This window comes from Hyla sarda, chromosome 3 (assembly GCF_029499605.1).
Source record: "Hyla sarda isolate aHylSar1 chromosome 3, aHylSar1.hap1, whole genome shotgun sequence".
Classification (NCBI taxonomy): Eukaryota; Metazoa; Chordata; class Amphibia; order Anura; family Hylidae; genus Hyla; species Hyla sarda.
The window spans coordinates 347022868-347045383 of NC_079191.1; the positions used below are offsets into that span (position 1 = coordinate 347022868).

The following is a 22516-nucleotide window of genomic DNA, read 5'->3' on the forward strand; positions in this document are numbered from 1 at the left end:
CAATGACCACAGTCTCCATGTTGCTGTATATGGTACATATTCAGTTTACATTGTGCTCGTATACAATTATATATACACACACACATATATATATATATATATATATATATATATATATATATATATATATATAGTGGTTACATAGTGATCTATTCTGTAACAATCCCTCCGTGTGAGTTTTGTATACCCTCACACTGCTATTTCAGTATCCTTTTACATATAGTGGATTATAGTGATTTTTTTAGTGTTCTCCTTGCTATTTTTTTGTCTGTATCTTTCATTGAGCACTAATTATGTCTATTTTATGATATTGATACCAATAAAGATATTGTTTTTTATATTTAGATATTGCTTATCAACTGGTGTTTTCTGTAGTGTATAATAGTATCCTACATTTGGTGTATTAAAATCAATGAGTGTGTCAAGGGTATGCTGAAGTATACACTGGAATTCCTTTTGTATACTTCCATTACAGCCCAAAAACATGATGTCATTAGACCTTAAAGGGGTTATCCAGGAAAAAAAAACATATATATCTCAACTGGCTCCAGAAAGTTAAACAGATTTGTAAATTACTTCTATTAAAAAAATCTAAATCCTTTCAGTACTTATGAGCTTCTGAAGTTAAGGTTGTTCTTTTCTGTCTAAGTGCTCTCTGATAACACGTGTCTCGGGAAACGCCCAGTTTAGAAGAGGTTTGCTATGGGGATTTGCTTCTAAACTGGGGGGTTCCCGAGACAGGTGTCATCAGAGAGGACTTAGACAGAAAAGAACAACCTTAACGTCAGAAGCTCATAAGTACTGAAAGGATTAAGATTTTTTTAATAGAAGTAATTTACAAATCTGTTTAACTTTCTGGAGCCAGTTGATATATAAAAGTTTTTTCCTGGATAACCCCTTTAAGCCAGGGCTTGACATATTTGTTCTTTGGATCTAGGAGCCATCAAAAAAAGTTAGGAGCCATCATGCAACATGACGTCATATGATCAGTCATTAATGTCCTCTTCAAAAAAAAAAAAAAAAAAGCCTTACATGCGCCCCCGCACTGATCTCATGTTCTGCCTTCAATGTTGCCTGAGCAGCAGATGTCACATGACCACTGCAGCCAATAGGCAGCCTCGGCGGTCCTACGCCGTACACAATGACATCAATATATATTATGGAACAGCGATGTAATGTCATTCTGGCATAGTGGAAAAAAGATGGATAAAATACTAGAAAGGGCTAACAAAACCCTAGCCGCCACCACAACAACATTTTCAGTCAGCATGGCAACCTGGCGCTTGGGATTTGTCAAGCCCTGCTGTAGGCTTTGTTTAGACTTTGCATTTGGGGGGGGAAACACAAAGTTGCAGTGCAACATCAGAGTCAAAAAAGCAGCAAATAAAAAAAGACAAATCTACATAAGAATTCTTCTATGAAAAAAAATAAATAAAATAAAAAAAATAAAAAAACACACACCACACTAACAGCTAAGCTATGTGTACAACCTGATTTTAATGCCATGTCAGGCGTTTACTGTATTTTTATAAGGTGTATATATTTTACTCATTATTATTTTCTTTAAGATATTTAACAGAACAATTAAACTTTTTGATACATGCTTATCTTTTTTTTGTTGCAAACTCTGAACACCTTTTAGGAATTCAAGTAAACAAGACAAGCACGAGTGTCAAACTTGGCAGCTACACTATATATGCCAGGATCGACTCCAACAACAGCGCTCGTGTTACTATTCCCATGTCAGAGCACCATGTGTACTCAGCTCCGATTTCACCCTTACCCTGCGTAAACATTTATGACTACAAATACACCAACCTTACTTACTTTTTATACCCTTGCTGGACCTGCACTTTTACATCATTCTCCAACATACAGTAAAAGCTGCCGGTCTGCCAACTATTTATCTACAAAGCCAGACAACTTGTCAGTCAGTCAGGCCCTCAATGTTAGAGATCAAAGGCTCCAACATGAGCAGTTAGGGTAGACTATGGCCCACGGTGAGAATTTATATACTGTGATCATTTACAGCTTTCTGTAGCATTTCCACCATAGGTGAACATACCAAAGACCATAAGCTCCTATAGATAATATTCCAATTTTTATTGTTTTCTTGTTAAAAATCCATCACTACAAACAGAGCTGGCATATTTTGGACTTATTGTCCAATTTGCATGCAAATCAGCAACAAAATATGCACATGTGAACATATTCTGGTATTAGAAACATAAGGGTATCTGACAAGAATATGACTTATTTAAAGCTAGGGTAGCGTGATGGTCATCAGGGAAGTCGGGGAGAATAGCAGGAGAAAAAAAATACAGCTTGCGCCGTCCTTTTCTCCCGCTATTCCCCATAGTAGTAAATTGGACCCGTCGGGACCCGTTGTTGCCCGGTGCTCCCCATTACAAGAACGGTCTTTGAGTTAACAAAAAAAAAGAAAAAAAAAGAGAGAGACTTTAAAAGGGGTACTCCGCCCCTAGCATCTTATCCCCTATCCAAAAGATCGGGAATAAGATGTCAGATCACCGGGGTCCCACTGCTAGGGACCCCCAGGATCTCGGCTGCAGGACTCCACTATCATTACTGCACAGAGCAAACTCGCTCTGTGCGTACTGACCGGCAATACAGGGGCCAGAGCATCGTGACGTCACGACTTCGCCCCCTCATGATGTCATGGCCCACCCCCTTAATGCAAGTCTAAGGGAGGGGGGCGTGATGGCCACCAATCCCCCTCCTATAGACTTGTATTGAGGGGGCAGGCCGTGATGTCACGATGCTCTGGCCCCTGTATTGCAAGACATTACGCAGCGGGACCCCGGCGATCTGACATCTTATCCCCTATCCTATGTATAGGGGATAAGATGCTAGGGGGCGGAGTAACCCTTTAAAGTGGTACTCCGCTGGAAAACATTATTATTATTATTATTATTATTATTTTTTTAATCAACTAGTGCCAGAAAGTTAAAACAGATTTGTAAATACTTCTATTTAAAAATCTTAATCCTTCCAGTACTTATCAGCTGCTATTTGCTCCAAGTTCTTTTCTTTTGGATTTCCTTTCTGTCTGTCCACAGTGCTCTCTGCTGACACCTCTGTCCATGTCAGGGACTGTCCAGAGCAGTATAGGTTTGCTATGGGGATTTGTTCCTGCTCTGGACAGTTCCTAAAATGGACAGAGGTGTCAGCAGAGAGTACTGTGGTCAGACAGAAAGGAACTCCAAAAGAGAACTTCCCGTGGAGCAAAAAAGCAGCTGATAAGTACTGTAAGGATTAAGATTTTTAATGGAAGTAATTTACAAATATGTTTATTTTTCTGGCACCGGTTGATTTAAAGAAATGTTTTTTCCAGCGGAGTACCCCTTTAACAGCCGTTCTTGAAGGGGAGCAATGGCAGTGTGAAAGGGGCCTAAATCAGGCCACATGCACACAACATATTAGGAGCCATATTTTTACAGCTCATTTTTTTATGTTTTAAGTAAAATAGTAAACAATTTTCAGGTTTTTCAGTTGCCTTTGGGCCTTTTTATAACCACTTTTTGACCATTTGTTGGGCTGTTGCAAAAGCTATAGTCCCCCCATTTTGTAGCCATTCTGTGGATCATAAAATGGGCAAGAAAAAAAATATATAGCCTCAGGATTGAAAGCAAACACATCTGATGTGTGAATGGCGGGGGAGGGGGATGGTTTATCGGAGTTACCCCGTTCATTATGTCAAGCACTGGTTGTCATTTAGGCCAATGAGGGTAAGATTAGATGAGGCAATTGTAAGTTGTCGTGGCTATGCAGAGGGGAATTCACACCACGTCTGAACACACCTTTATCCAGTGTGTGTCACAACACGTGTAGCCTCAGACTGGACACTGTCACAGAGTTGCTATACAGGTAATTCTCTTACTACTACTATAATTGTCACATACACTATATAAGTACCGCAAATTCTACAGGCACAGCCTATACTCACATGTCATCAACACAAGTATAAGTCATCTCATATCTGGGCGTGAAATAATTACTCTTATCTATAAACACTTAAAGGAAATCTGTCAGTAACGACAGGTAGTGCAGGTGACACTGATGACAACGGTACTTACCTTGTACCTGTCCTTGGCGGGGATCTCCTGTAATCTTCTACACTATCTTCGCTCTGGGCACTGGCTTGGGACACGGGCAGAGCTTAATGACGTAACGGCTGCTGTTCCCGGGACCCTGCAGAAAGCAGCGGTGGCGTCACTAAGCTCCACCCAGGCCCTAAGCTGCTGCCGCTTTCTGCAGGGTCCCGGGCAGCAGTGGTTACGTCATTAAGCTCCGCCCGTGCCCCAAGGCGGTGCCCGGAGCGAAGATACCGGAGAAGATTACAGGAGATCCCCACCATGGACCAGGACATGGTAAGTACAGTTGTCATCAGGGTCACCGACAGGTTAGTGCAGGTGACACTGGTGACAGATTTTCTTTAAGACATTCCGTCACAGATCAGCTGCTGCTTCTGCACCTGGCACAGGTAGGGCAGTGGTCTCAAAACTGGGGACCTCTATAAACTACAACTCCCAGCATTCCTGGACAGACGTTGGCTGTCCGAGCATGCTGGGAGTTGTAGTTTTGTAACAGATGGAAGTCCACAGTTTGGAGACCACTGCCCTAGAGGTTTAAACCTCCAAGCCTTTATATACATTGTAAGGCCCCTTTCACACTGCCGTTGTGCCCAGTCGACAAACTTACATCACGCACTTTTGTTTATTTATTTGTTGTGCCTTAACGGACGTTATTTTTGATAGGGGCACAATGGGAAACAACGGCTCCCGACACATTTCATTTACTATTAGGGGGTCCAATGGGCGCCATTTTTCTTTGAGGAGACAAGTGGGAGGAAAAAACATTGCATGATGTATTTTTCCACCCCCTATTCTCCCCGGCTTCCCCAACAGACGTCACACTGCCGTGTCACACAGTGTGAAAAAAGCCTAAGGGTACGTTCAGACGAGTGGATCCACAGCATATTTTACGCTACGGATCCGCCACTGAAGGACCGCTACATAGCGCCTTTAGATGTGCCTGCTGGGAGCAGCAATACGCCGCTATGAGCAGACAGGCTGCGATGTGCGAGTTGCCGCACGCATGTGCAGAATACTCGCACATCGCGACTACTCTCGGCCTAGCTCAGGGAGCGGCCGCGATGTTTGTGAGTAAACTCGCACATCGCTTAGAGCAGGCCCATCTTTAAAAAAATGGTATCGGGACATCCCTACTTAAGACCGAGTACGAGTACCGATACTTTAATTCTAGTACTCGCCGATACCAAGTACGAGTACTTTTATTTTAAAGGGAATCTGACACCATGGTGACCCGGTTTCTGGCGCTGTTTACCGTATGATATGTAGGTTCTTGTTGTGCGCAATGGAGGCGGCTGCTGTAATATGAGCCAAGATTTCTCTCTTCTCCATTGGGCAGAACAAAAAATTAGCATTATGGGCGAGACCGATGACCACATGGTGAGAAGCCGGGTCACCTGCACTATCTACCTATAAATTCAAGTTAGTGCAGGTGACTCTGCTGTAAGATTGCCTTTAATATTAGGTAGTATCCCCTTGCAGACACTAGCAGCAGCCCCCCCTGTAGACAGCATGCCCCCTTTAGACAGCAGCCCCCCTGCAGGTGTTAGTAGCAGCCCTCCTGTAGACCGGAGCCCCCCTTGTAAACAGCAGGGCCCCCTGTAGACCGTAGCCCCCACCCTTGTAAACAGCTCACCTGCGGCTGTCCTCTGACGGGTGCTGCTACCCTGCTCTCCCATCCGCATAATGGTGTTCTATGGAGGAGCATGTGACATACACGTCACTCTGCTTCCTCTGTAGCGTTACGCTGGAGTGATGTGTGTCTCACATGCTCCTCCATGGAACGCCACGATGCGGACGGGAGGATGGGAGAACAGGGCAGCGGAGCAGCAGCAGGTATCGGATTTGGTATCGGGGACATTGAACAAGTCCACGATACCAGGAAAATGGCTAGTATCGGCCCCGATACCATTACTAGTTTCGGTATGGGGACATCCCTAATCTAAAGGCACCCTGTAGCGGTCCTTCGGTGGCGGATCCGCAGCGTACAATATGCTGTGGATCCACTTGTCTGAACGTACCCTAAGACAGCAATGTACTTGGAGATGCATGTTCCAAACTGAAGACACAGGATGTAGTCCAAATAAATGATGGCCTTTAAAGGGAATGTGTCATGAACGTAATATTCATCTGTCACCTGCTACATGCATGCCATAGGAATCACATTATGAAGGGCATATATGGCACATTTATTTTGCTTGATTGTGTATAAATGAAGTATATTCAGCCAAACTCAACAGTTGGAGAGGTGGAGCCAAGTCCTGAAAAGACACATGTGCACAGAAATGCTGTGCCCTGACTGTCACCCAAGATAGGACGGGGTAGGGAGGTGTAAAGAAGAGGCATGCCAGCCTGTGCCTTTTTAAGGGCAAGGCCCCATCTTTCCGACTGCTGAATATACTTCAATTTTAGGCCATGAATTTCTGATCTTCAGGATGCCGTGCTGTTTAACGCCCATCACTTTACAATAAATGGGAAAGGAAGTCCTGTGCCGTTCCTTGTATAGTGGTGGCACTGGGTAACTGCAGCTCGGCTACCACTGAAGTGAATAGGATTTGAGCTACAGTTTCCCAGGATCATCATTATAAAAGAAACTGCATAAAACTTTGGGCTCCTACCACTGTATAGTGTGAGGCCCCAAACTACTGGTCAGTGGGTGGTGTGGTGTGTCAGTCACTGATCAGGAATTGAAGGCCTAGCTTGTAAATAATCCATTAATCCAGAAGTCCTATAAAACCCCTAGAAATCAAGTTTTTATCTGGATTAGGCCCCTTTCACACTGACGTTGCTCCCCACCGAGAACAGTTGTTAAAGTCCCTTTTTTTTGTGACTTTAACGGCCGTTCTCCTGATGGGGATCAACAGGCAACAACGGGTCCCGGAGGCTCCCACTTACTATTATGGGGGCCGACAGATGCCATTGTTTTTTGACGGGAATAGTGGGAGAAAAAGACGGCGCTTGCAGTCATTTTTCTCCTACTATACTCCCGGGCTCTCCCGACGGCCGTCGCACTGCCGTGTGCTAACAGCAGTATAAAAGAAGCCTTATCCGGAAGGAGGGAGAGGGGGGTTAAACTATACCCATTGCACTCCCTACTCACCTCCAGCTCTTCCATGGGGCTTTTGGTGTCCTGCTCCAGTCCCTGGTGTGATCCTCTTCCTGCATCTCGTGCTCAATACATCACGCTGCAGCTCAGCAAATCACTGGCTACAGCAGTGTCCACCCTACGTCAGTGATTGGCTGAAAGGCAATGTAACATATTGGGCCAGGGGACTAGGGCACTAAGACATGTGCCCAATATGTCATATTAGGGCTGGGCGGTATACCGGTTCATACCGAATACTGAAATTTTTGTGCTGCACGATATGAATTTTAACCCATACCGCAATACCGGTTTGGCCCCTCCCCCTCGGGAATGAATTAATTATCAGCCCAGCGCTGCTGTCCCCACATCAGGGAACTAATCATATGTGACCCGCGAGCGCTGTTCTGCCTCCCCCCCCCCAATTAATTATCATCCCAGCACTGCGGTGTCCCCATCGGGGTACTACTCACATATGTCTGCCCTCCTCGTCCTCCTGTTTGTTGAGGCCGCCGGCGCTGACACTCTATACCAGTGGTCTTCAACCTCCAGATGTTGCAAAACTACAACTCCCAGCATGCCCGGACAGCCAACGGCTGTCCGGGCATGCTGGGAGTTGTAGTTTTGCAACATCTGGAGGTCCGCAGGTTGAAGACCACTGCTCTGCAGTGCCCGGGCTGCAAAGGGTAAACAAAATAAACTTTAACTCACCTTCCCCGTCGGTCCGGACTTGCTTCCCAGGGAATGGAACGTCGGAAAGCCGTCAGCCTATCACCGGCCGCAGCGACCAGTGATAGACTGACGGCTTTCCGACGCTCACGTCCCCAGGAAGAGCGTAAGGCCGACGTAGGAACGTGCGTTAAAGTTTATTTTTGTTTACCTTTTGCAGCCCGGGCATAGGGATACAGTATAGAGTGTCAGTGCTGGCGGCTGCAACAAACAGGAGGATGAGGAGGGCAGCGCTTGCGGGTGACGTGAGTAGTACCCCAATGGGGACAGCGCAGAGCTGGGCTAATAATTAATTTGGGGTGGGGTGGAAATACCATTATATACCGTGGAACCGCCAAAAGTTACAAAAATACGCCATACACATATTTGGCCATTCCGCCCAGCCCTGCTGCTTAGCCAATCACTGCTGCCGCATGAGTTATTGGGCCCTGGAAACAGGAAGAGGATAGCATCGGGAAACCAGAAGAACTGTGAGGAGCAATGGAGGGGAGTAGAGATTTAATTTTTAAATCTGACACAGTTGGCATAGTGCAAAGTTTTCCCCTTTGAGTTTTTGGTGATTTTATTTTTTTCCCTAATTGTCCATTTTATACAACAATCCTAATAATAAGCAGACACTTCCTGTTCTGCAGAGAAAACTTTTCAGGCTTTAGCTGAAGTGACTATTAGGAGTAAAGTAGAAGCATATTCCAAATTGAGTAAAAATGTCATACATGTAGCATCCGTACCCAATCGGCCATGTAAACAACAGGATATAAGACTAAAATGTACACAGGCCCAAGGGTTTCATTCCAAACATCACAAGTATGTCTGGCATCGGAGCACGTGCTGTGCGGCACAGACAGAGGACAGGATTACATAAGGTATTCCTACAATTCTATCTCATAGAGTCAGCGCACTGTACCTGGAATGTGCTCACGTTTTCATCACAAGTCCTAGGCCTCCGCCAGACAGTGACTTCTAGTATGGAGCACAATGCAAAGCTAGAACCCATACACTGGCACTGAGTCTTATGATGTGCGGGCATCATACTGAAAGGGGTATTCCTGTCCTATAAAGTGATAGCATATAGCTAGTAGTGGGTCTGACATCTGATCCTAAGAATGTCGAATGGTTTTCAATGTTTTTCCCTTGCACAGTGGACTGCAGCATCCAGGCTTCAAGTCAATGGGGCCAGGAGCGCCACGGTTCAGGGGAAAGGATCAGTACACAACTGATCATAAAGTGACGTCAAATCCTAAAACAGTGTTCCCAGCTGTTGAAACACTACAATTCCCATCATGCCCAGACAGCTGAATGGAAACTGTAGTTCTGCAACAGCCTTTGAGTATCACCGTTTCAGCACCATTGTCGTAGCGATCCGCCATCACTTTATGACATAGAAACACCCCTTTAAACCTAGCACAGCCAATCAGATCACAGCTCTACCCCTCCACCTGGCATGCTGCTATGGCCAACACTTTGTGCCTGCACCTCTTCACACCTAGGGCTATGTTCACATGGAGCAGCTCTTCACACCTAGGGCTATGTTCACATGGAGCAGCTCTTCACACCTAGGGCTATGTTCACATGGAGCAGCTCTTCACACCTAGGGCTATGTTCACATGGAGCAGCTCTTCACACCTAGGGCTATGTTCACATGGAGCAGCTCTTCACACCTAGGGCTATGTTCACATGGAGCAGCTCTTCACACCTAGGGCTATGTTCACATGGAGCAGCTCTTCACACCTAGGGCTATGTTCACATGGAGCAGCTCTTCACACCTAGGGCTATGTTCACATGGAGCAGCTCTTCACACCTAGGGCTATGTTCACATGGAGCAGCTCTTCACACCTAGGGCTATGTTCACATGGAGCAGATCTTCACACCTAGGGCTATGTTCACATGGAGCAGATCTTCACACCTAGGGCTATGTTCACATGGAGCAGATCTTCACACCTAGGGCTATGTTCACATGGAGCAGATCTGCTTCAGCTCTTCACACCTAGGGCTATGTTCACATGGATCAGATCTTCACACCTAGGGCTATGTTCACATGGAGCAGCTCTTCACACCTAGGGCTATGTTCACATGGAGCAGCTCTTCACACCTAGGGCTATGTTCACATGGAGCAGATCTTCACACCTAGGGCTATGTTCACATGGAGCAGCTCTTCACACCTAGGGCTATGTTCACATGGAGCAGATCTTCACACCTAGGGCTATGTTCACATGGAGCAGATCTTCACACCTAGGGCTATGTTCACATGGAGCAGATCTTCACACCTAGGGCTATGTTCACATGGAGCAGATCTGCTTCAGCTCTTCACACCTAGGGCTATGTTCACATGGATCAGATCTTCACACCTAGGGCTATGTTCACATGGAGCAGCTCTTCACACCTAGGGCTATGTTCACATGGAGCAGCTCTTCACACCTAGGGCTATGTTCACATGGAGCAGCTCTTCACACCTAGGGCTATGTTCACATGGAGCAGATCTTCACACCTAGGGCTATGTTCACATGGAGCAGCTCTTCACACCTAGGGCTATGTTCACATGGAGCAGCTCTTCACACCTAGGGCTATGTTCACATGGAGCAGCTCTTCACACCTAGGGCTATGTTCACATGGAGCAGATCTTCACACCTAGGGCTATGTTCACATGGAGCAGCTCTTCACACCTAGGGCTATGTTCACATGGAGCAGATCTTCACACCTAGGGCTATGTTCACATGGAGCAGATCTTCACACCTAGGGCTATGTTCACATGGAGCAGATATGCTGCAGATCTTCCTATCCGCTGCGTGTGAACATACGCTGACGCAGTGTTTCTCAACTAGCAAGCCATCAGCTGTTGCAAAACTACCACTCCCAGCATGCTTGGACAGCCGTAGATTTGCAACAGCTGTAGGCACACTGGTTGGAAAACACTGCCCTAACACTACATGCCAATATGGCAGATGCCAACACAGTGTGATGTTACATGAGACCCTATACGCCAGGGGTCACTGACAGCACCACAGCGCCAATTCTACGTCCTATGGAAAGCTGCTGTCACACCGTACGCACATACATGTGCAACATGTTGTTTAGTGCCAATTGGCCCCATCTATATACATTCCTATGGAAGCAACTGGTGCATGCCAGCCCCGGGTCAGTGCCAACACCTGGCAACTGTCGGCGAGTTTTACCTATAAAGAGGAAGGAAAAGTTAGAGAACCCACAAAGTGCCACCCCATGCCCAGTGTCCCCCCCTGCGTGGCACAGCCATGAGCTGTATAGAAGCCCCTGGCACACACACAGCTCTGCCATGTACACTGCCGGGCTCAGCACATCCTGGCACCGCTGTCCCCTCACAGCTGGCAGCACGTCGTGCCCATGGCCGCCCTTACCTTGTACACATCTCCATAGGTGCCGCTGCCAATCCTCTGGATGAGCTCGAAATCCTCCTGCGGATTCCTCCGGGACAGGTCGCAGCCTGTGCTCATGGTGACCGCCCGGGGGGGCCCCGGACCCCGCTGACACTCACAGGCTGGCTCAGGGCAGCAGCTCTCCGGACACAGTTCACACAACAAGCGGCTTTGGCCTGGGAGTCCTCTCGCAGCAGAAAACGTAGACAACGTACAGGAGCCAGGAGAATTCAAGCCTCGTAGATCCCAACAACATGGCTCCCGAGCCGGGCCTGTGCGCAGGCGCAGTGCGGGGGCAGAGGCCCGTGCCAGGGGTGGGGAGAGAGGAAGACGGAGAGGAGGGCAGCGGCGGTGTGGACACGGAGCGGCACCGGACACGGGAGGACGGAGTCACGTGCTGCATGCTGGGCACAGCTGACGGACACATTCCTGTTATATGACACATTGTTTATATGCTGCATCTGTTACCTACGCAGCTAGCCTAGCATAAGACTGGCCCAAACTGTGCAGAACTACAACTCCCATCATGTCCTGAGAATAGGTAGAGAAAAAGCTTCATTAACCTATAGCACAACAGCTGTTACCAAACTACAACTCCCATCATCCCTCACAATATGTAGAGGACGATCTTTCCCAACTGGTTGCACTCTAGCAAAACTACAGCTCCCCTGGTACACCTGGCAATATACAGTGGTCCCTCAAGTTACAATATTAATCGGTTCCAGGACGACCATTGTATGTTGAGACCAGAACTATGGAAACCTGGTAATTGGTCCTGAAGCCACCAAAATGTCATCCAAAAATAGGAAAAAGTGAGGATTAACGAAAAATAAGTAGATATACCGTAGGTCAGGGGTCCTCAAACTACGGCCTGCGGGCCACATGCGGCCCGCTGAGGACATTTATCCGGCCCGACGCTGCCTGGGACATCCCTGTGTCCCGAAAGATGTTTTCGGGACATAGGGATGCGCTCTCAGAGACCCTGCGTTTACTTTAAAAACGCATGGGCCGCCGGGAAGGTGGCGCACGCAGAGACGTCACTGACGCCATGTGTGCGCCCATAGCAACGGAGGAGCTAATGTGGGGAGCTATACTGCACCTAATGTGGGGGAACTATACTGCACCTAATGTGGGGAGCTATACTGCACCTAATGTGGGGGAACTATACTGCACCTAATGTGGGGGATCTATACTGCACCTAATGTGGGAGATCTATACTGCACCTAATGTGAGGGAACATGATGCACTTAATTTGGGGGATCTATACTGCACCTAATTTGGGGGAACATGGTTCACCTAATGTGGGGGAACATGCTGTACCTAATGTGGGGGAACATTATGCTGCACCTAATTTGGGGGAACATTATGCTGCACCTAATGTGGGGGAACATTATACTGCACCTAATGTGGGGGAACATTATACTGCACCTAATGTGGGGGAACATTATACTGCACCTAATGTGGGGGAACATTATACTGCACCTAATGTGAGGGAACATTATACTGCACCTAATGTGGGGAAACATTATACTGCACCTAATGTGGGGGAACATTATACTGCACCTAATGTGGGGGAACATTATACTGCACCTAATGTGGGGGAACATTATACTGCACCTAATGTGGGGGAACATTATACTGCACCTAATGTGGGGGAACATTATACTGCACCTAATGTGGGGGAACATTAAACTGCACCTAATGTGGGGGAACATTATACTGCACCTAATGTGGGGGAACATTATACTGCACCTAATGTGGGGGAACATTATACTGCACCTAATGTGGGGGAACATTATACTGCACCTAATGTGGGGGAACATTATACTGCACCTAATGTGGGGGAACTGTACTGCACCTAATGTGGGGGAACTGTACTGCACCTAATGTGGGGGAACTATACTGCACCTAATGTGGGGGAACATTATACTGCACCTAATGTGGGGGAACATTATACTGCACCTAATGTGGGGGAACATTATACTGCACCTAATGTGGGGGAACTGTACTGCACCTAATGTGGGGGAACATACTGCACCTAATGTGGAGAGCTATACTGCACCTCATTTGGGGGATCTATACTGCACCTAATGTGGGGGAACATGCTGCACCTAATGTGGGGAGCTATACTGCACCTAATGTGGGGAGCTATACTGCACCTAATGTGGGGGAACTATACTGCACCTAATGTGGGGGATCTATACTGCACCTAATGTGGGAGATCTATACTGCACCTAATGTGGGGGAACATGATGCACTTAATTTGGGGGATCTATACTGCACCTAATTTGGGGGAACATGCTGCACCTAATGTGGGGGAACATGCTGTACCTAATGTGGGGGAACATTATGCTGCACCTAATTTGGGGGAACATTGTGCTGCACCTAATGTGGGGGAACATTATACTGCACCTAATGTGGGGGAACATTATACTGCACCTAATGTGGGGGAACATTATACTGCACCTAATGTGGGGGAACATTATACTGCACCTAATGTGGGGAAACATTATACTGCACCTAATGTGGGGGAACATTATACTGCACCTAATGTGGGGGAACATTATACTGCACCTAATGTGGGGGAACATTATACTGCACCTAATGTGGGGGAACATTATACTGCACCTAATGTGGGGGAACATTATACTGCACCTAATGTGGGGGAACATTATACTGCACCTAATGTGGGGGAACATTATACTGCACCTAATGTGGGGGAACATTATACTGCACCTAATGTGGGGGAACATTATACTGCACCTAATGTGGGGGAACTGTACTGCACCTAATGTGGGGGAACTGTACTGCACCTAATGTGGGGGAACTGTACTGCCCCTAATGTGGGGGAACTGTACTGCCCCTAATGTGGGGGAACTGTATTGCCAACCCTAATGTGGGGGAACTCTACTGCCAACCCTAATGTGGGGGAACTGTACTGCCAACCTTAATGTGTGGGAACTACAACCTAATGTGGGGGATCTATACTGCCAACCTAATGTGGGGGGAACTGTGCTGCGTACTTAAAGTGGTAGTCCACTAATAAGATATATAAGTGTGCATAGGAATTTGTTCCTGTTTTGTTATCTATAGTCCGGCCCTCCAACGGTCTGAGGGACCGTGAACTGGCCCCCCGTTTAAAAAGTTTGAGGACCCCTGCCGTAGATAGACTAATTTAGATAAAGCAAATCCATACATATAAAAGTAAGAAAGAGCTTCTAGGAGCTGTAAATCACTGTCTATGTCAGTGTTTCCCAACCAGGGTGCCTCCAGCTGTTGCAAAACTACAACTCCCAGCATGCCCGGACAGCCGTTGGCTGGGAGTTGTAGTTTTGCAACAGCTGGAGGCACCCTGGTTGGGAAACAATGGTTACTGTAGGGGACAGGAGCTTCTTCAGGGTCCTATACAGTACACACAGTGTCCCAAATGGAGCCACCCTTACCTGGTGTCCAAAGGAGCAGCTAAACCTGGCACAGAACTTGTAGTTCCTCCCTGTACTGTAGGGGGCGCTACCAGACAGCCAGTCAGTGCATGTTCTTCAGTAATACAGGTGATTTACCAGTGAATGCCCATTCTGATTGGTCAGTTCCTCCAGTTGTGACACGTTTCACAGATCTGGACTGTCTGTACATTGTATGTTGATTCTGGTTTCAAGTTACAATGGTCCAGAAAAGACCATTGTATGTTGAAACTATTGTATGTTGAGGCCATTGTAAGTTGAGGGATCACTGTATATATATATATATCTATGTCTTCCCCAACCTGTGGCTCCCTTGTTTTAAAACTACAACTCCCATCATGCCCTGAGAATATGTATGGATAAGTGCACCCTAACCTGGGGCATTCCAGCAAAACTACAACTCCCATTATGCCGTGAGAATATTTAGGAAACGTCTTCCCCATCCTAAGGGACAACAGCTATTACAAAACTACAACTCCCATCATCCCTCACAATATGTATAGGATGGTTTTTCCCAACCATTTGCATTCTAGCAAAACTACAACTCACATCATACCCCTGACAGTATGTATACAAAAGTCTTCCCCAACCTATGGCGCAACAGCTGTCACAAAACTACAACTCCCAGCATACCCCTGGCAATATGTATAGAAAAGTCTTTCCCAACGTGTGGCTTCCCAGCTGTTTCAAAACTACAACTCCTATCATGCTCTGATAATATGTATAAAAAAGTGCTCCCAAAACTTTGGCATTTCAGTAAAACTACAACTCCTATTATATCCTGATAATATGTAAAGAAAAGTGTTACCCTACCTGTGGAACTCAACAGGGAGCAGAACACCTCACTGTTTTGGGGGCAGAAATCAATATGTCTTCCTGCATCCAAAACAGAGTCAGTTCTGTCATTATTTAATTACCGTATTTATCGGCGTATAACACGCACTTTTTAGGCAAAAATTTTTAGCCTAAAGTCTGTGTGCGTGTTATACGCCGATACCGCCCCAGGAAAGGCAGGGAGAGAGAGGCCGTCGCTGCCCGCTTCTCTCCCCCTGCCTTCCCTGGGGTCTAGAGCGCTGCTGTCGGCCCTTCTCACCCCCTGGCTATCAGCGCCGCTGCCCGTTCTGTCCTCCTGACTATCGGTGCCGGCGCCCCATTGCCGGCGCCGATAGCCAGGGGGAGAGAAGCGGCGCCGACAGCCAGGGGGAGAGAAGGGGCAGCGGCACCCATTGCCGTCGCCGCTGCCCCGTTGCCTCCCCCCATCCCCGGTGGCATAATTACCTGAGTCGGGTCCGCGCTGCTGCAGGCCTCCGGCGCCGATAGCCAGGGGGTGAGAAGGGCCGACAGCAGCGCTCTAGACCCCAGGAAAGGCAGGGGGAGAGAAGCGGGCAGCTACGGCCTCTCTCCCCCTGCCTTTCCTGGGGGTATATCGGGGTATACACATGCACACACGCACCCTCATTTTACCATGGATATTTGGGTAAAAAACTTTTTTTACCCAAATATCCTTGGTAAAATGAGGGTGCGTGTTATAGGCCGGTGCGTGGTATACCCCGATAAATACGGTTTATTTTGCAGGAAAACAATGGTGGAAGGTAGCATAGATATATAGAGAATGTCGGCAGTGAAAAACCATTCGGTCAATCTAGTCCGCCTAATATTCTGAATACTACTACTCCTTGGTCCTATCTGATATGAAAGATAGCCTTATGTAAGCGTAAACTTCTTTACTTATTTGCAGCTATCACTTCTGTGGGAAGGTTATTCCATGTATCCACTACTCTCCCAGTAAAGTTATACTTCCTCATATAACTGCATAAACCTTTACCTCTCTAATAGAAAACTATGTCCTCTTGTGGTAGTTTTTTTTCTTTTCTTTTTTAAATTATATTCTTCTTCTTTACCATGTTGATTTCCTTCCTGTATTAAAAAGTTTCTATCATATCCCCTCTTTCTAGTCTTTCTTCCAAGGTATACATCTTTAAAAGAGTGATCTGATTGGTTGCTATGGGCAACTGGTTACATTTTTCTCTGCACAGGTTTTAACAAATCTCCAATGGTCTCCAGTATTGCACATGATGCTCCAAGTGAGGTCTCACCAGTGCTATGTACAGCGGCATGAGCACTTCCCTCTCTCTACTTCTAATACATCTCCCTATACACCCATGAGCACTTCCCTCTCACTACTTCTAATACATCTCCCTATACACCCATGAGCACTTCCCTCTCTACTGCTAATACCTCTCCCTATACACCCATGAGCACTTCCCTCTCTACTGCTAATACCTCTCCCTATACACCCATGAGCACTTCCCTCTCTACTGCTAATACCTCTCCCTATACACCCATGAGCACTTCCCTCTCTACTTCTAATACATCTCCCTATACACCCATGAGCACTTCCCTCTCTACGGCTAATACCTCTCCCTATACACCCAAGCATTCTGCTAGCATTTCCTACAGCTCTTTAACATTGTCTGCCTACCTTTAAATCTTCTGAAATAATGAACCCTAAGTCCCTTTCCTCAAATATTCTATTCTCTGCCCTTGGGTCTTTTTACCCCAGGTGCATTATCTTGCACTTATCCACATTAAAGGGGTATTCCAGGCCAAAACGTTTTTTTAAATATCAACTGGCTCCGGAAAGTTAAACAGATTTGTTATTTACTTATATTAAAAAATCTTAATCCTTCCAATAGTTATTAGCTTCTGAAGTTGAGTTGTTGTTTTCTGTCTCACTGCTCTCTGATGACTCACGTCCCGGGAGCTGTGCAGTTCCTATGGGGATATTCTCCCATCATGCACAGCTCTCGGGACGTGACATCATCATTGAGCAGTTAGACAGAAAACTTCAGAAGCTAATAACTATTGGAAGGATTAAGATTTTTTAATAGAAGTAATTTACAAATCTGTTTAACTTTCCGGAGCCAGTTGATATATATATAAAAAAAGTTTTGCCTGGAATACCCCTTTAAATGTCAGTGTCCAGAGTTCTGACCATTTTTCTAGTTTCCCTAAATCCTTTTCCATGTCACGTACCTTTCCAGGAACATCAACCCTGTTACAATTCTTTGTGTCATCACCAAAAAGACCAAAGCCTTACCAACGAGACCTTCTGTAATATCACTATATATTAAGAGCAAATTATGTTGGCGCTCAAGATCTAAAAATATCTGGAATAACTAGCATGAAATAATTTATTTTCTCATAAACAGGATTCAAATCCAATATGTTACAATACAATGTATTAAAATTATAGGTGGGTCACAGGGCCCTTGTGAAAACCACCTAATAGGATATAAAATACAGAAAAATATAAAAAATTAACCAGTAAATTACTATGAATTTAAATCTATATATATAAAACTCAACGTGTGTGTGTGTGTGTATGTATGTGTGTATGTTCCACAAAAACTTTCAAATGGCTAAAGATATTAACATGAAACTTGGCACACATGTTACTTATATGTCAACAACAAACATAGGATAGGTGATTTAACCCTTACTCACCCCCATTTGCCAGGGGCAGGGCTTATGTTTAAAGTCCCATGCAAGTCAATGGGAAATATATGTTACCGCATAACTTCCAAACGACTGGAGATATTTCCATAATACTTGGTCACATGTTACTTATATGTCCACTTAAAATATAGGATAGTTAATTTAACCCTTAACTACCCCCATTTGTGAGGGTCAGGGTTTTGTTTAAAGTCCCATGCAAATCAATGGGAAATGTATTTTCCCATATAATTTCCATACGGCTGTAGCTATTTCAATGCTTTGTACACATATTACGGGTCGGGATATGAGGACGGGATGGGAGGTCGGGATAGGAGGTCGGGATGGGACGTCAGGTCGGAGGTCGGGATAGGAGGACGCGATAGGAGGACGGGATAGGAGGTTGGGATAGAAGGACGGGATAGGAGGACGGGATAGGAGGTCGGGATAGGAGGTCGAGATAGGAGGATGGGATAAGAGGTCGAGATAGGAAGTCGAGATATGAGGATGGGAAAGGAGGACGGGATAGGAGGTCGAAAAAGGAGGATGGGATAGGAGATCGGGATAGGAGCTCGAGATTGGAGGACGGGAAAGGAGGTCGAGATAGGAGGTCAAAATAGGAGGACAGGATAGGAGGACGGGATAGGAGGTCGAGATAGGAGGTCGGGATAGGAGGACGGGATAGGAGGACGGGATAGGAGGCCGGGATAGGAGGACAGTATAGGAGGTCGGGACAGGAGGTCGAGATAGGAGGAGGGGAAAGGAGGTCGGGATGTGGGGTTGGGATATGACAACAATATATGAGGACTGCATATGAAGTCAAAAGCTTCCTCCTTTGTTTATTTTCCTCCCCAACAAGGATTAGGAAGGAAAAACCGGGTAATGCCGGTTACTCAGCTAGTGTAGCTATAAATAAAGTCAACTGAGGATAGCCGTAAAGGACATATAATGTTAATATGACACTACTTTTTTTTGAATATAAATTTTATTTATGTTTTCCACATTTAACATCAATCCATACATTAATTAAAAACAACATCACTTTCACAATTCAATACCATCCCAACCTGCGCCCTAGTAGACCAGAGAGAGAGAAAGAAAAAATATATATACAGTATTAAATAAAACTTTAATTCAAATTCCAAGCAGACCAAATTTTCTTATACACTAAATACCCCTTAGCCACCATTAGTTCATAAGACTTAATCATTAAAATAAGATTCACCCATTCTGAGATTGTAGGAATATTTTTTGACTGCCACATTCTAAGGATCAACAATTTTGCACATAACAATACCCTCTGAGTTAGGGCCACTGCTGAACCCCATTCTCTACTTACTTCCAACACAACATGGATCACAGCAAATTCAAAGTTAATTTTCATTGTTTTCTCCTTATATACTAAAATATTAGACCAATATCTTTGCATTTTAGGGCACTCCCATAACACATGCAGAAGATCTGCGTCATCTTCTCGGCATCTAACACACTGTGACTCAGTTATTTATCCATATTGCTGTAACTTCTTAGGTGAAATATATAAATTATGTAATATCTTAGTTTGAATCAGGCAGAAATTAATATTATCAAGAATATTCTTCACATTTTGCAGGGCTTGTGTCCACACTTGATCTGTGAAAGTACAAAACAATTTTTTTTTAAATCAACAGGTGCCAGAAAGTTAAACAGGTTTGTAAATTACTTCTATTTAAAAATCTTAATCCTTCCAGTACTTATCAGCCGCTGTATGCTCCAGAGGAAGTTCTTTTTTTTTTGGATTTCTTTTCTGTCTGACCACAGTGCTCTCAGCTGTTTCAGGAACTGCCCAGAGCAGGATAGGTTTGCTATGAGGATTTCCTCCTACTCTGGACAGTTCCTGACACGGACAGAGGTGTCAGCAGAGAGCACTGTGGTCATACAGAAAGGAAATTCAAAAAGAAAAGAACTTCCACTGGAGCATACAGCAGCTGATAAGTACTGGAAGGATTAAGATTTTTAAATAGAAGTCATTAACAAATCTGTTTAACTTTCTGGCACCTGTTGATTTAAAAAAAATAGTTTTCCACCGGAGTACCCCTTTAAAGGAAATCTGTCACCAGTGTCACCTGCACTTACCTGTCAGTACCGACAGGTAGTGCAGGTGACACTGATGACAACTGTTCTCACCTTGTCCCAGTCCGTGGTGGGGATCTCCTGTAATCTTCTCCGATATCTTCACTCCGGGCACCAGCTTGGGGCACAGGCGGAGCTTAATAACATAACCGCTGCTAGTGACTTCACTGCTCCTGCTCTCTGCTGGGTCCCAGGTCCTGGGAGCAGCAGCCGTTACGTCATTAAACTCCACCCGTGCCCCAAGCCGGTGCACGGAGCGAAGATACTGGAGAAGATTACAGGGGATCCCAGCCACGGACGGGGACAAGGTGAGTACCGTTGTCATCAGTGTCACCTGCCCTACCTGTCGGTACCAACAGGTTAGTGCAGGTGACAATGGTGACAGATTTCCTTTAAGTGTTTCCTACCTACTTCTTTCCTATTTACAGTAGGTAAGTATTTACCGTTAATTTCTTTATGTATGTATAATAAACTTATGACTACAAACATGCAGTTTTTCCTTATTTACTGTACAACCATATGTGTGCTTTAAATGCAAGTATCCAAATTTGTGTATGTCTAACAATCCATAAGTGTTTTTAAGAGTCTCAAACGATACTAACCTCATATCTTCAACTATATTAACTTTTGTGATACTATATCGTGCCCAAAATTTTCAAACAGAAATTTGTAAAATTCCAAAAGATTACAATTATTCCAAGTTGGGGAGACATCAAAGCACCCTTTTATGCCACATAACTATTTTTAACTGAACCCAACCCCTAGACATAATTTAACCATATATGAGTTTAATGTTAATTTGTTATGTCTTAAGAGCCTGAAAAATTTCTAACATATTATTGCCCCCTATTACATACTGTGAAGACATATTTTCTACCTTTATCAAATCACAAATTCTAGCCAAAAAGTATAGTAAAAAATTTGGAAGCGCCATACCCCCATTGCCGATTGGCACCAAAAGTCATATTTTAGCCTGGCCCTTTTGTGGCCCCGTATAAACTTGTTCAGGTTATATTAAAAATTTCTCAATCAATGCTCTGGAATCCAGACCGGAGAGGAACTAAAAAAAAAAACAACACCTGCGGGAGGACAATCATCTTTATCTAGGCCATTCGGCCATAGATCAAACAAATTTCTCCAAGAATTTAAATTTCCCCTCCAACCTGGACCCCAAGGATCTCAGGTTATCCATGACAAATTTACTTGGATCTACCCAAATTTTTACTCCTAGGTATTCCATTGTTCCTTCAGCCTCTACTACCTTCATAGGGAGAGATCCAACCTCCTTATTTTGATCTAATAAAAGAGCAAACAATTTGTCCCAATTAATTTGAAGACCTGAAAAAAAATTCATATTGGGAAAATAAGTTTATAGTCTTAGGGACTAATTCAGACGGGTCCTTGACAAATAGAAGCAGATCATCAGCATAAAGGGCAATTTTGTCTTCTTCACCTCTTTGCCCAAAACTCTTAAACAAATTTGAAGTTCTAATTAAAACCACTAATCGCGCTATACGGAGAGCAAATAACAGAGGCAAGAGGGGACACCCCTGACATGTCCATTGGCTTAGACAGAAATGTTTTGTCGGAGCCTCATCAAGAATTATAGATGCCCTAGGGGCCTGATACATTAACCTGACAAATTTTATGTATTCTCCCCCTATTCCAAAGGCCCTCATGGCCCCCTATAGGAATCTCCACTCCACTCTGTCGAAATCCTTCATATCGTCAAGCGACAGGATGGAGTGGAGATCCCCAACTGGATGTTTCAGTATAACCTCTCTATGTTAGAAAATAAAGGCCTTCCCGAAATAAATCCAGATCGCTAATCACTAAGGATAGTCTCCTTGCCAAGATCTTTGCAAAAATCTTTACATCAGAATTGAGCAAAAAAGTAGGCCTATAGGCCTCCACCATCCGGCCCTGGGGAAGATCTATTAAGGAAAGAAAGAATGGCACCTGTAATTTCTTCAAGAGAGATGGGGGCCTCCAACTCAAGTCTCTGCTCCTCCGTATGCTTAGGAACATAAAAAAAACACCAGCCAGAAAGTTGCCCTAAGTTCGAATAAATATATGTCCTCAAAGAAATTAATTAAAGTGTCTTCAATTCTGCCTGAGTCCCTAGTAAACCTTTCCCTC

General features: G+C 45.1%; 1 protein-coding gene across 8 annotated transcripts in view; it reads right to left on the bottom strand.

The window, feature by feature from the left end:
- The window catches only part of MAP4K3 (mitogen-activated protein kinase kinase kinase kinase 3), a 302519-nt gene extending 290610 nt beyond the window's left edge, over nucleotides 1-11909 (bottom strand). For 3 of the 8 annotated variants that reach the window (XM_056567508.1, XM_056567505.1, XM_056567504.1), the window contains exon 1: nucleotides 11292-11909. In XM_056567508.1, the coding sequence (XP_056423483.1) occupies nucleotides 11292-11387 (96 nt within the window). In that variant the 5' untranslated portion in view covers nucleotides 11388-11909. The remainder of the gene's footprint in view (nucleotides 1-11291) is intronic. The other 5 variants (XM_056567512.1, XM_056567509.1, XM_056567506.1 and 2 more) reach the window with 3 other exon arrangements.
- Between the last annotated feature and the right edge of the window lie 10607 nt (nucleotides 11910-22516).